The 15,695-nt window shown below is 39.1% G+C and overlaps 1 protein-coding gene across 1 annotated transcript in view; it reads right to left on the bottom strand.

Annotated features, from left to right (window-relative positions):
- MAMDC2 (MAM domain containing 2) overlaps positions 1 to 15,695 on the bottom strand; it is a 63,871-nt gene that overhangs the window by 12,597 nt on the left and 35,579 nt on the right. The window contains exons 6-9 of the mRNA XM_049795744.1: positions 14,149 to 14,405; positions 11,128 to 11,221; positions 8,322 to 8,468; positions 7,206 to 7,471 (exon numbers count right to left, since the gene is read on the bottom strand). Coding sequence (XP_049651701.1) covers positions 7,206 to 7,471; positions 8,322 to 8,468; positions 11,128 to 11,221; positions 14,149 to 14,405 — 764 coding nt within the window. The remainder of the gene's footprint in view (positions 1 to 7,205; positions 7,472 to 8,321; positions 8,469 to 11,127; positions 11,222 to 14,148; positions 14,406 to 15,695) is intronic.

Below are 15,695 nucleotides of genomic sequence, written 5' to 3'. Positions count from 1 at the left end.
AGACCAACTAAACAAAAGAAAAACTGTGACAGCAGCCAGATCTGGTGACTTAAAAGCCAGCTATGCCTCTGCAGCAAAGTAATTCACCCAATTCCATTCTAGTGAATATTCCTAGGTTTAAACTACATACTGTATATTGGTCTAGACACAAAACTCAGTCTGTTGCTTACACACGCATATTTCGGTTCAATGTCTTAAAGGAGAAAGGCCGTTATAGTGGAGTTTGAGGTGAGTTTTTTGTGAGAAGCAACTGCCGTAGCTTCCATACACTGACACAAAACTCAGTATTATGAAATCCAAAAGTAACTCCAGCACCAGAAACAAAAGTGTGACATGACACAAAGAAGCAGTCAAGATGTTTTCACAAAACCAGGAGCCTGACTTTTCAGTCAGTTACACTAGTACACAGCCATATAAGTGGATAAGCCAGTGACTCATCACCAGCACAGGGAATGGGAGAACCACTCTGATTGTCCCAGGGCTATTCAATACAAATGCTATCAGTGTAGACCAAATTACTTTTATCTAGCTTAATTAAACTAGATTTTAAATGGCTTGGTTTTCTTTGGCTTAAACAGTCAGAAACTCATTTATCAAGAATGCAAGTAAGCTATTAAGCCAAAATTAGAATGCCTGCAAGCTTCTGTCATTTAAAATAAATTAATTTAAAATGGCACTTGCCAGGCAAGTTCAATTTCTTGCCATGTAAATACAATGAGCTTCTGCAGGAAAAATAATGGATTATGAAATCTTCTACATAGATAATTGGATAACATTGGTAATAAGCTTGTGGCATTTGAACAAATATTTTTAAAAATCTTTCCTGTCCAAGGGTAAAAGGGTTGCAGAAGCAAACAATAAAAGAGAAACATAAAGCTAACAGAACAACCTAGGGCCACAGGCTGTTAATGCTACATCTGTACTCACTGGATTGCATGGTCTAGTAAAGAATACTGCCTCTACAGAAATGTATACAGGACACCGATATCCTCAGCTGTCCCCCAGGGCCCTCTTAGATTTCCAGAAATCTGCTATTATGGCTCTATCTTCTTTTCAGTGAAACAGTTTCCTTGGCTCTTTTTGTAAGAGGGAAAGGTTCTTGCCTATAGTCTTAACGAGACTTGTCAGATGATGTGGCATTGTAATATCGCAATATTAAGGACCCAGAACAAAAACTGAGCAAAAAAAGGAAGTGTCAGTTAAATATCACAGACACCAAAATGAGGCATGTAATATTTCATGCAAGATATCTCCTTGCTTAGCTACTGTGAAGATGCAGGCCACTTAAGTCACACTTTCTAACCTGAATAATTTTTAGTTTCCAGTATGTTGTTTCCATAACAGTATATCAAACACCACAAGACAGTGGCATTCACATTTTGCAAGCACTAATCCTACTATTTTCAGACCCTAACCTTCTTGTAAATTGGCATTTCCAGTGGCTGTTCTTTAAGATGTTTCGTGGTTTAGAGGTGAGAGACGGAAGGACTGAAGGGCCATACTATAAAACTGCAGCCCATTCCAACCTCTTTAGGTTGCATACCTTATCGTGGGAAGACTGATTAAGGGTCATGTCAGAACAGTACCAAAAAGCTCCTTTATTTGACACAAGTGAGGGTTTTTCAGAGGAGGAGGAGGGGATGAGAACTAGGACGTCTCCTCTCCTCCACTTGGTATCTGAGTGGAGAACTGTGTCCTTTATACTTGGTCACAGTCATCTAGGACTTCATCATATATCCAACATCGCTTTAGTCATTTACCTATGACTTCAGTGGACAAGCAGGAGACACAAATTTCTCAGCAGCAAAGATAAATGCTGGCATAATTTAATATTGAGCATCATCACAGTGATGATGTGAGAACAAAGGTCAAAAGACACTCCTACCAAGCCCTAGGAAGGCAGAGGGGTAATAATGGATGTTTAGAGATAGCAGTACAAGAAACAAATCAACCATAAAGCTATTTGTGCCGTTATATTATGTTCAGCCCCCAGAGAGTTGAAGAACTTGCTGAGCTGGAGGTCACACCTGTACCACTGTGTTTATGGTTACTGTGAGGTCTGTTTTCCATGAATTTGCCTAATCCCTTTTTAAATGTATGTATACTATTAGCTTCCACAGCATCCTGCAGCAAAGGATTTCAGTGTTTAGTCATTCCCAAGAAAGTCCTCCCTTTTGTTTGTTTTAAAACATGTAAATATTGAAGTGCAACACTCAGTCATTTGATTCTGCTTTCTCACAACTGCAACTAAAATTAGTTACAGAGGATGGGTGAAAACAGACAGAGGAACTCAAGGAGAGTGAATTTAAAATAAAATCAGAGAGGAAGAAAAGTACATTGAAAGAATTAAACCCAAGAAATGCTGCCACAATGACTCTGATGGAAGGAGGGTGGGCTGTTATGATGTCAGTTACCTTTCTGAGGATTTGTTTTTGAACCCCGGAGAGGTATTCAAGCACTACAGTGCTAGGTAACATTGCAAAAACTTGCATGAATGGATAAACAACATCAGATGTTTGCTTTTGAAAACCTGAGCTTCAGAATGATGAACCAAATCTAGCAGAAATAAACAGAAGGGATGTAAGTAGACCCAACTGCACTCAAACCTTCACTTTAATCTAGGCATTTGAACTTTGCTGTGAAGTTGCATAAAAGAAATATCTTTCCATGGCAGCATATACACAAAAACACACACAGAGTATCAAAATGCAGATACTTGCTCCACAGTGCATGTGAACATCTCCAGGTTACATATGCCATATGTGATTTTTTCTTTCAGTTAGCTCTGACATTTTTCTGCCATGTATTGGCCTGCAAGATCAGTTTCAGTACATTCAATCAGATCAAAAGAATCCACATATTTCAGACTCAGATTTTTATGCTGCCCTTTAAGAGGCTTATACAACAAAGCATGAAGGGTTTCATTTATTTTTAAAAATGTTAGGAGGTGGGTTTTTTTATTTCTACCTTCCCACGTTTATTCCCCAGGCACTACAGAGTATAAAACCAATACTGTATGTGTATAGGATCATAGGTATTTACACTATCTAAAAGACAGAGTGCCTCAAGTACAAATTGAGAAATCAGGATTTTAAATTTCCTGCCTTCTTGCTAGCATTATATAGCATATGTATTTGCAGTATATACACATATATACATATATATATATGTATAAACATTTATGACTTGTTTAGCTGGATCATATCCACCTAACCTTTTCAACATGGTATTTTCAAGTGTCATATTAAAAGCCTGTTGACCAGCTTCATGTTTCCTGCTCATAGAACTCAAGCCAACAATCCATGCCACACTGCAGTTAGCTAATTCAAAAAGAACTTGCAAAAACTATTACACAAACCAAGAGATGAAAATCTGAGCCTTTTTATTGTCCTGATGCAAACAAATATGTTACCAAAATTAAAACACATCAGACAGATTTTGTATTGTTTTCAAAGCCTTGGTAGTAGGATTCATAGTAGAAGAAAGATGAAGGACATAGTTTAATCAGGTATTTTAGAACAATTGTTTTCTGGCTGCAAAATCATTATGACCTTCAGGACTCCCTGGCCAACGCAGCATTACAACTGCCTTACTGACTTCACTAGCCATTAAGGAACTGGCAGGAGACTGTTTACTGTTTCCACAGGCGCTGACCCTATCTACAAGTACACTGAGTAACCAAGAAGCTGATCAGCCAAACTACTGTGCATGGCTACAACTTCTTATCATCCAAGTGTAGACATAATGCATCTCAGAAAACAATACGATGGGCACATCAGCCACCACATCTGTATTAGAGGAAAGGTGGTAGCCCTTCCTTATTTTGAGACCACCTCACTGCATTAAAAAACTGTTTTTCACTTGCTTGTAACATTGCCAAGAGGCAATGATTTCAGCTCAGACTTTCCATGCTGGGTCCTTGCTTCAGGCTTGTTTTGGAAGATTTAAGCCAAAACAGTTCCATCATTTCCGAGAACAAGGCTAGGAAAAAAGGTTTTATTTTGCCCCTGTTTAAAAAATTCTTTGAAAAGCTTGGGCACTCCTAGGCTTTGGAGTTGGAACATGAAAAGTGTCAGGGTTTGGTCTTTGTGCCAGAACTGTGCTTTCTGTCAAGTCATTAGTTTTTGAAAACCTAAAATTTGTAAGAACTCAGACAAGCAGGGCAAACAGTCTGGGACATGGACAAGATTAGACGGAAAAAAAATTGGACTGTCCAGAGCTGAGGAGTAAGATAGGGAATGGGGCGGGGGGGATGACAGAGAAGGGGAGGGTGTGTGGAATTGCTGCCTACAGGGCAGGATAGATAAAGATGCATCAGTGAGGAGGCAAAAGACACAAGGGCAGGTTGGAGGAGACAGGACAAGAAAGGTCAAGCTTCAGCGAGGTTGTTTCTCTCATGTTTCTTTATACTGCCTCTCCCTCCAGAGACCGAAGTGTAATCCCTGACTTGCTGGTTCCCACCAGTCCTTGCTGTCAGGCGAAACATGCTCTGATGCACCTCTATCTCTGGCCTACAATGAAGACAGCTGCTGAAATGAGTGTTCCTTGTCAGCTATTTCACTAGGTCCTAGGCAGACACATCTTTACAGATAACTAACCTAAGTGTTAATACAATCTTTTATACACAGTGCTCCTTTATTTCCTTCTGTTGGCTTGGAAAAGAAGAAACAAATAAAATAAAGCACGAAAGGACCTTTTAAATTATTAAGGTTGAAGAGTTGGGCATGAGATTGCAAGGAAAAGCCAGACTGGGTTCACTGTTCAACTTCATTCAAGCCTGCCTGTGAATATTACAAGCAGACATCTGGTAACTACACCAGTTTTTCACCCTTGCCTTATGGCAAGCAGACACACACTTAAACTTTGGCATCATTTGTCTTTCATATGCTACCTTCTCAGCTGTAAACATATCTTGATACACTTTTCCATAATAACACGCTTCAGGACTTCACCCATTGTCTTCCATCTACTATTTGTCTAAGGAAAACTTTATAAACTGATGGTGTATATACACAGCCATCGTGAAAACCATAAAAACGTTATACAAAGTTCAGCACATTATAGCTTGCGCATGATTTGTTATTTACCAATGGCATCTACTACATATGCAAAACTGCAACTTAATCCCTACTCTAAACCTAATTTAATTTTCCAATCCAGGAAAAAAGACAGTGTGAAAGAATAGGTTTAAAAAAGGCTAAGGTAGAACTTCACGCCCCACCTCACCACCAAATACATAGTTATTTGGCTAAGGGGTGTGTTTGAATTGTGATATGCTGAACACATGCCAAGTTCTCTAAAGCTCAATAAATCTCACTTTTTGTCATATTTGAGAAAAGCCTCCTCAACGGAATCATTTTGCAACTTGTTTCCATGGGAAAGAAGGCTTTCCCATCACAAGACCCGAAGGACCCACTGAAGATTTTTGAGAATTGCCAGAGGCCAACAAACCCTCCTGCTGCAGAGCACTGGGTTTCTTCCCTGCTGCAGACCTTTGGGCTCAGAAGCAGTGAGGATATTCCCTCGACTTCTTTATTTTCCTCTGTGCTGCTTTCCCCATCTGTTACTGCCTACAGACAGACTGGTAACTACAGACATGAAAGCTGCAATTCATGAAAAGATTTCCATCCCAGGCAAGTTTCTTCACAAGTGTTTTAGATATACTAATTTCTAGGAAAACATAAAAATAGTTCCTCATAAATTCATATGGGAAAAGATTTTCCATGTAAATGTCAGATGCTAAAAAATCTGCCACCTACAAGGCTGTAAACCATTTTTAACAGTCATGCTCAGCTGTCATCACTACTCATACAGTGTATTACGTTACACAAGCTACTGAACCTTTTTGGAATTAATAAAGAAATACGTAAACAGGAGATGGCAAAAGTATGTTATAAGCTTGCCTTTTTAACCAATACTTTTTAATGATTTTAAAAAAAAGAGAAAAATACTTTTCTGCAAGTATCTGGGGATGATAATATGAGAGACTTTTCTATCATGCACTTGCTGGGCAGTAATAAAATTATTTTTTCTATATCATTTGAAAGGGAATTAGAAATTATATTATGTTTAATGCATTTAAAAACATACATAAAAATCACATCAATTTTTTAAGGTATCAGATCTCTGAGAGAAAACACTATCCAACAATTAGGACTGAAGTTCTCAGTGTAAATTTCCCTTTTAACACAGTCAGGCAACTTTTTTTCTGGTCAACTTTTTCTTTTACAGTGTATTTACTTCAAAGAAAACCACTTTTTTTTTTCCCCAGAAAAGTTAAACTCAATAACTACTGCCATTTGAAAAATTACTTTATAGTGGGGAAAATGCTTAAGATGTTTGTCTATAATTTAGAAATACTTGAGTTACAAGACAAGCTTTCATTCATATGTTCACAGTACTACTGTGCTCTGAAAAAAAGCTGGATTTATCTCAGTGTCATCAGGTAGCGATCCACCTGGTCCTCCTCAGATGACCCACAGATAGTGAAAACCTGTTACAGCAGTCAGGATAACTGCAGAAGTAGCACTTACACAAATTTGTGTAAAAGTCAGTCTTTGTAAAAAGAGTGGAGCTGAGGAATAACAGCAGCTTGCGAACTTACTCAAGAGGTGATGTGAAATATTTTGTTATTCTTATTAACTTGCTGAGATAATGAAGTGACCTATCCAACCAGACATTGCAAATACTTCAAGTCCATTCCTCTAAGTTACACTGACTTCTGGTTTCGTATTTTAACCCAGTGGCTGAGTTTAGGAAAATAGGATCAGCTCCCCATTTTGACCAGAACTTACCAGTACTGACTTTTTAGATTAATTAAAATCTGTAACTGAGTACAGTGATGAGAATCACATAGGAAACAAACAAACAAACAAAAAAGACTGAACGTGGAGCCTGCTGAGAAACCAAAACACAAACAGCTCTCATTAGAGCTCCTCAGGTGAAATCTCCACAAATAGTGCAACTACAGTTGGGGACACCAGAGCAACACTGCCCCATTTCTGGTAGGAAGCCCCTTTATCGGGGCTCCCATGGGAGCCAGGCTCTGAAGAAATACTCCACTCCCCACTGTAACTTCCTGGGGAACTATATTTCACTTTGCAGGTATAACTCACTTAGAATTACAGATAACAAAGAACTTTGGGAGGAGAAGGCAAGGAAAATCTCCATCCAGAATTCAGCAGATTTGAAGAGCTGGCTCTTACCTTGCAAGGCATGGGCTTTTTGAAGGAGATTTCAGCTTGAGTCCAAACTCCCTTTGGAGAGTCCAAGACAGACCATATTTTCTCTTGAACAACATGATTCTCCTCAAAGATATAAACAGCAAGAGTGCCACTCATTTTGAAAAACCCATATAAGGCATAATAAAAACGCAGACAAAACTGCAAGTTTCCTGGCAGGGTTGGGCCATAGAGACGTCCAAGGTACCCAGGCTGTGATGTAAACTTTGTGTTCGCCAACAAGTAATAACCTGCAAGACAGTGCAATTATTGAGTACTTCTAATACACACTTAGCACAGCTGATTTGCTATTAAAGCAGCTTCCATTATTGCATCAGGCTTTGGTTATAAAAACAGTTGCTACTGGCAGGAAACAGATTATCACACTCTGTTTGAAAGGAAACAATAATTTTTCTAAAAGCATCCCAGCTACTTCAAGCTAAACTGGCACATGGCTAAGTTACCAGAAATAAGCACTTTTCAAATTTACAGGCCTGCTGGCCTCACTGGAAACTTGGTACCACTCCAAGACTGAAGAATGAAGGATGGGGCACAAGGCCTATTATTGCCTGCACCAAGTGTAAAGAGGTGAGACTTTTGCACATATGATTAAGAACCATGAATACTCTACACAGAGATGTGTGATTTTCAGAATTTATTATCAGGCCTTTCACTACATGCCTTCACTACACAACATTTCACATTTTTCCCTTAAAAATACCAACTATCGTAATCCTGGAAGAGATAAGAGCCCACCAGTCCTCTATATTAAAAGCAATGTGTTAAGCTACTACTGTATTTGCTTGCGTATTTTTGTGGAATCTTCCCTTCAGTGACTACAGATCAGTATAGTGAAGATACTCTGATTTACGGCCTTGAGTGACTATTCAATAGGTGACTTTCCCCCTTTACATGTGGGGAGGCACAGCCAGAGTCCTAGATAGGACAGAACAGTGTACACTGATTTTTAATGGCAGGGAGTTGCAGTGACGCAATCCAAAGAGTGTGCCGATGACATTATTTAACAGAGTGAACAATGATACAACAGGTTAACCTTTATATCCAGTTTGACTCTGCTAGTGAAAAGGAATTCTGATTTACCAAATCCTGTAGTGTGATCTCCTGCTCTATACACGTTACGCTTCACTTTCACTCTGCTCCATCCTGGGCCATCTTTGTGTTCCTGGTAAAAATTACACAGATCTTCCTCAAAATTGCAGCCTGCCTCAGCAGGATTGAAAGGAGGTCCTGAAAGACAGGTGCATATGTTCTGTTAGGAAGAACACAGTATAATAAGCATAAGTATTTGAAGCACAAGGATGCCAAAAAATACTCTATTTCATCTTTCTTTGCATTACAGAAGATAAGCATGTGCAAAGATATTACACATACATTCTGCAAAGTCACAATGATATCAAACTATCAATTTTCTGTCGCAAGTGGGTGTTATTTTCTTACGTTTTTGCTAGAGCTGGGAGGAAACCTCCTTCACAGTCCCTATAAAATATAAATAAGCTACAGATATTAAGAGAAGATTCCTCCTTCAGGACATAATGCACGAAGACATTCACATGATTTGTTTTCACCCTCCTCCCTCATTCAAAAGATACTTGGACAAAATGAGCATGAGTGTGCATGTGTGTGCCCATGGTTGTGATATTTTCATTTCAGTTGCCAAGGGGAAAACCTTCTAACATCAACATTTAATATTATTTTAAAGAACACTTTTTAAAAAAACCTTTTGTAGTCACGTGTAACGTGCGTGCATATGCATGCCATAAGTGTGTAAGTCAAATAGCTTTCGGTTCAGGTACTGCCTCATGGCTACTGACCTCCGGAGCTATGCCTCACTCATTTTAGCACTGCAGCAAAGAAAGCTGAACTGTTTATAGTGAGCTTGATTAAAAGCTAAGCTAAGCTCCCCAGCCCTGCTGATGGCTCCCTCTTGACCTGTAATGTGGAATTCATGGGTCAGGATTTGCTTTGGTTTGAAAAAATCCTGCTGGTGAATGGGTGCTTTTAAGTAAAACATTTCTACTTCTTCAAAAGCCTCATCAGTCACTCATACCAGGTGGTGGGGGAAGGAGGGGCACAACCCAAAGCCATCATGCAATTTTTGGCTATGTCAGGAGTCAGGACCCTGGGAGCATCACTCTACGGCAGCACGCACGACTCTTCTGCATGGAGGCTAAGAGGGGCTTCCTGGCAAGGGCAGGGATGCAGTTGATCAGCTTCAGGAGAAGGAAAATCTTGGCATTGGAGAGATGCCTGTGGTCTTTTCAGCCTCAAATAAGCCAGATCTAAGCACTGCCCATGTCTCTTTCTCTGCCTACAGAGAAAAAGGAGGCAGCCCTGGGCCTCCCTCCACTGCTTTCCTACCTAAAGCAAACACAGTTGGAGCAATATCAGGTCCATGCAGCATTAAAGATTCACCCTTTGGTAAGAAGGTTTAATACTCTGGTACCTTTTCCCTCAGTTTGGCTAACGTTGAGACCTTTGTTGACACAAACTTCCAGAAAAATAAGGAAAAAAACTTAATGCTGTTACATACACTGCTGTGGCTGACTACAAGAATGAAGATCCCTTGCCTTTTGACATCTCTACACAAAACACCTGAAGATGGAAGTCGGACATAAGTCTGAAGGATTAATCAGCTGTGTTGTAGTTCAACAAAATATAAAGCAAATGATTGGCATTCATTTCTCAAACAGGAAAAAAACCCTGAAACTTCAAATTCAGAGTTAGTAGGCAAAGCTCTAGCTGAACCTATCAAATTTACCGGTCAGAGTAGATCTGAACATGGGCCATGATAGCAAGACTAAATCAGGGTTAGGGCAGAAAATACTATAAAATTAATCCCATACCTCAACACATATAAGCCATCTGAAAATTAAAATGGAAAACACAGATGAGCACACAGCTCCATTCCATGGCGTACTGTAAACATAACTCAGGACTTTTGTTGCAAAACAAAGCAAAACCAAAACAGGCATTGAGGAGTTAATGGAACTACTAGATTTACTCAGCCAAGAGTCATGCGTTAGTAACATATCTGGAATCTACCTCCTATTGATACTTGAGCAGTATCAGGTAAAGCTAGCAGAGACTCCAAGCAGATACAAAAGGGCAAAAACTCTCTTTCTCCTTGATCACTTCAAAACATTAGCCAAAAATTCAAACTTGAGACTAAAAGAATGGGTGGACTCAGTGGGAAACAACTAATCTACTTTTGCCTATTGCTTAGTGTTACAGTAAAACCCAAGCAACCAGTACACAGCTATTTAAGAGGCTGCATTCACAAATGATAAAGTACTTTGTCCCAAGTGCCTCTACAGCAGAGGTCACGTGGATTCAGCTGACTTCTGCTGCTGTGAAAACCTAATAAAATCCTGACAGACACGCCACTGTGAGATGAATAATACCTCCTGGAACAGTGAAGACAGGAAAGTAAGGCTCCTGTTTTGGCTCTGAAGAACACCTCAGGTCATGTGGCATGGAAGAAGATATTCCCTACATTGGCAATAATGAAAAGCCCAGGACATTTTCTTCCTCATACCATTACACCTGGGGAAATCCCCCTCTATTTCCATGACAGGCCTGCAAGTGGTAACTTGTTCAAAAGCTGGGGTGATGTAAATAAAGCAGTCAGTCCAGTGCTCGTGTTGCAGACCCCTGGGGCAAGGTCTTTGGAGAGGAAGCATTAAGGACTGGTTTCTGGATCAAACAAATGGCATTAGTGTTTATCTGCTGTTTTGTTGCCAGGAGGAAGAGGAGCCCAATTGTGCTGGTCTGATAAGAAGGTAGCATCTGCACATCACTACCAAATATTGCAAGTACTGACAGATGGTTCAGAGGGGCAAAGCAAAGAGGGAAAACAAGGAAGGTAAATAGCAATAAGAACTCATACCTGTCTGATTGCTGCAGTAAACCGGAGAGAAAGAAATGTCATCAAGGGCAACATAACCTCCCTTGGCACTATTGAAAGCAACTTCAAATATTACCTGGAAATTATAATTGTTTGTTATTCATCTACCATATACACAACAATAATTTTGGTGCACATCTTCATATTACAGAATTCTGATCAGATGTCCCAGACAGACTCCAGGGCATCTCAGATAGCACTGCAGGTATTAGGACAAATTAAATTATATCACTTATTAGGAATATACATCAGAGCCTGACCCTGGCACCAGATCTTTGCCCACTCAAGGTCAAGGGAAAATCAAGGGGAACATAGCTCTTCTGCTGCTTTATGAAGCATCAGTTTTAAAGATGCAGTAAGGCTACTGTCATGACACCATACAAAGCCAGTATTCAGGGTCATCAGTCTGTATTGACTAGAACTCCAAAGCTGCCTAAATATTACTGTATCTAGAATCTAGCTGGATCAAGAGCTAAAACCAAACTGTATGGATTACTCTGCTGTTACAATATTAATTTTTACTGTTTTCTCTAAACATCCTCAGACACTGAAACCCATGCTTTGGCATCAGCTGGCAGGGAAGATATCCTTTAAAAAATTTAGTTAAGATAAGAACCAAAAAGCTATTGCTGTGTTTTGTTTACCACAAAAATCAAACAATGTTTGTACTTAGCCATTCCCAGTGGACATCACTTCCTCAAGTAAGTGGAGGACAGTCTATAACTCTTGAGGAAGTGTCTTAAAATTTCTCTTAAGTAACAAAGCTCTGAGTTACAGGAAAACTTTGAGAAAAGGTCTGAATCGCAGGCAACCCCAGGGACAAAACAAGGATATAAGGACAGATGCTTCCAGAGCGAGATCCTGTTCAGTGAAAGCAATGCCTGTGATGTCTCGCCTAGGGATGGGAGCCAAATTAGGAGAGCTGTGAAAGAATCCCAAGCGATCTCCTTTAGCCAGATGAAACAAAGAGGAAGACCGTCTTGAAGCAACAGAAGAAATTATATGCAAGGTTTGATCTTATTTCTATAAAGTGATCTCTAAAATAGTGAGTCTGTTGGATTACATAAAAATTCCTGGAACAGAATAAAGGCCCATCTAGCCCACTGTCCTCTTTCCAACAGAGGTCACCTGCAGAAAGAACTGAAGACAATGACAAGTTATCAGTTCTTCCTCCCTCACATTGCATTCCTGATGGATTCTTTCTTTCCCATTAATTTGTTTAATAGTTTTTTTAACTGATCAGAATAATGGTATCCATAGTATGCTGTGGAAGCGAGTTCTACAGGAAAAACTGGTCCCTTTGTTTTATTTTAAAACAGATACCTGGTAATTAAGAATTTGGAACAGCAACATAAACTATGAGAAAAAGGGAAGGGTTAATCTTTTCTGTGTCATTCACGATTTTTATGAACCTCTACCATATTCTATTTCAGTCACTTTTTCTGCAGGCTGAAAAGTGTTATTTCATTAACATAACTTCTCCATACTTTTGATTATCCCCATCTCCCTCTTGTAGTTCTAGGATATTCTTTTTTTAACTGAAAGGGTTGGAGCTGCATACTCTGCTGAACACAGGGTTACCCTGTGCATTCATCCAGTGGTACAACATCCTCTGTTTTGCTATTTATTCCAGTATAGTTTCCAACATTCCAGATGGTTTTATGAATGCCACTAAGAACTAAGAGGATATTTTCACAAAACTAACCACAGTAATGCCAAGCTCATTATTTAATTTCCATCTATAGTACTAGGACTGTTTTTTCCTTGCATGTTACTTTATTAAATAAGTAATTCACTTATCATTCAGTATTATGAGACCTTATCAGACCTAATCTCCTTTCTCATACCATTTGAAGTCTGACAATTCAAGTGGATGACTTGGTCAATGACTTTACAGAGTATAAAAGGACTATGCAACATCTGATGAAAATTAGCTTTACCCCTAATAATTCCTGAAAATCTGCAGGCTTACAGCGAATTAAAAAAAATAACTTATGCAGAGTTAAAGCAAGTAGAATGAAAGCTGATTTATTTGTAATCCTAGTATTAGAAGTATATATATATAGAGAGAGAGGTATAAATTGTGTCTGTGTATATATATATAGAAAATCACATATATATGTATAAAATATATATCATATATTTGTATACACGTAAGTATGTATGCGTATATATAATATATAAACACTGTTTATTTCAATCTTCTGGTATTTATATATATATTATATATAAGAATATATATTTTACATATATATAAAGATACAATGTATATATGCATGTATGTATATAGACTATACATACACACACACACATTCTTATACATATGTATGTGTGTGTATATATCTTTTTTAACACATACATATATATATAAAATGTATATTCTAAGATTTGGCATTTTTTTCAGCAAACACTAGGGAATAAAGCATTCAATTTGTTTCTGATACTCTTGAAATTAATTGTAGTAACCATAGGAGCTGATTTTCACACCCAAGGACTATTGTGCTACTAGGACCCAAGTTTGGACTCTTATCTTGTGAAAGCACAGAAAGACTGAATTGCAGGGTCGTACAAGGTAGAGAATAGACCCCAAATATTTTTAAAATTTTTATTCTATAGTGGGAGGCATGCATTATTTTATGGTACTCAGCATCCTCAAAAATGGATCATCGAGTCACAGAAATATGGGACTGAGAGAGCACCTACGTTATTTAGTAGGAACTGAAAGACCTCACATTTGTAGGACTCTACAACCTCCCAAGGTATTCTGATCAAGCACTTCACCACCTGACTTGATCTTTGCTGAAAATCAAGCACCAGTATGGAAGGTGGTACCTCCTTGATGTTTATACAGTGGACAAAGGAAACAACAGATCACCAGCATCTTTATAACCATCTTTCCGATACTGGACAGCCACTGCCATGTTCCTGACTTAGCCTGAGTCAGCACTGTTGTCTGATGCAACTTGAAGTCGTAGCTGGACTGTACAGGAACGATTGCTTTACCTCCATGGGGTATGGTGCGTTGAAATCAACTTCTGCTAGTGCCCAGTCCACGCTCAGTGCACTGTCTGTTTTCCAGATCTCTTCATAAAAGCCACTCGTGTCTCTCAAGTAAACAGTAAAAACAATGCTACTCTCCTGCTTAAGTTGATAATAAAAAGATAAGCAGCCAGACATTGGGGCTGTGGTCTTCGGTGAGATTAGCTGTGCCACTTCCTGAAAATGTTTGACATAAACAGAGTCCACATACATGTAGTGACCTAAAAGTATAAAAGAAACTTGGTATAAGGACACTCTTTAATGAACACCACTTACAAGAAGTATCAGGAGATGGGCAGGGACTAGACATGTATCTCTACAACCTGGACAACAACGATTGATTCCTAGGAAATTTTAGTAATTCTAAGAGATTTCTTTTTTCTCCTTTCCTCCTATGTACAACCCAAACTGTTTGGCTAAGATACCACTGGCAAAACAGTCAGTCTCAGGTCTTTCTTAAGTCTTTACTCAAGACCTTTATATTCAAGAAAGTAAAAACTCTCTGAATTTTGAGAGCCATTCATAAATGGAAAAATGTGTTACAACTGAGTGAATACCCTGCCTCCCAACAGCTCAGTATAGTATGAAGTCTTTTTCCAAGTGCAACTTTTACTGAGGCAACCCAAATTAATGAACAAGACTGTAAATAAGCCGTGTGTTTCCTCACATTTTCCTCACGTGAATACTCAGCAGGTCATTTAACATATCGAATGAATTGGCAAACAACCTTTATTCTGCACACTTCATTGCTTGTGTAATTCTGCTTGGTCTATCTAGGATTTGGTTTCTAAATGTTTTATCTTTACTGAATAGACTGTTTTTTGTAAAATCCTTAAAAAAGACTTTTGAGAGCTGTTAATAAACAGAAAAAAGCATTACAGATGAGTAGACTCCCTCCCCCTCAACAGCCAGTATGACCTGCAGGATTTTCAAAGGGTACAGCTTCTCAGACTTTGATTTTGGGAGAGCTATCTCGATTTAAATGGGACACATCCACCTGCATGGATATGCTGTGCATGTGTAGTTTTTCTTCTTCCACACTCCCAGAAACATAGCATCGAACAGTTGATGAACGGAAAAATGGTTCTTCACAAGTAGAAAACTTAGAGGAGAATGAAGTGTCAAACTGACAGACTACTTCAGCATTGACACTGCAAACTGTGCCGTTAGGTTGGTATCTACACCACTATGTTAATTAGCCAATAGTGTTCTCAAACATGGAGATGTCACTTCTTGCTTCACTCCAGTGGAAGGAGAGGAAAGGGCTTGCTTGCCTGTCGTCTCCTCCAACCTGCCCACTGCCGGGGGACTGGTGACTCTTCAGCGGTACTTGCCTGAGAAGTTCTGGGCTTCATTTTTGCTTTGCAGTTCTACCACACTTCATTGCTTAATTATGATCTCCTTAGCTGATGCGCCTTCATAGCGCACTTCTTGCAAGAAGAAGGCTCTTCTGTGACTTTTGGCTTCTTGGGATCTTCTCAGTCAATGGTCAGCAGTGAGGGTTTGGTGTG

Source organism: Accipiter gentilis, chromosome Z (assembly GCF_929443795.1).
Source record: "Accipiter gentilis chromosome Z, bAccGen1.1, whole genome shotgun sequence".
NCBI classification, from domain to species: domain Eukaryota; kingdom Metazoa; phylum Chordata; class Aves; order Accipitriformes; family Accipitridae; genus Astur; species Astur gentilis.
This window is presented reverse-complemented; position numbering and strand designations above follow the sequence as displayed.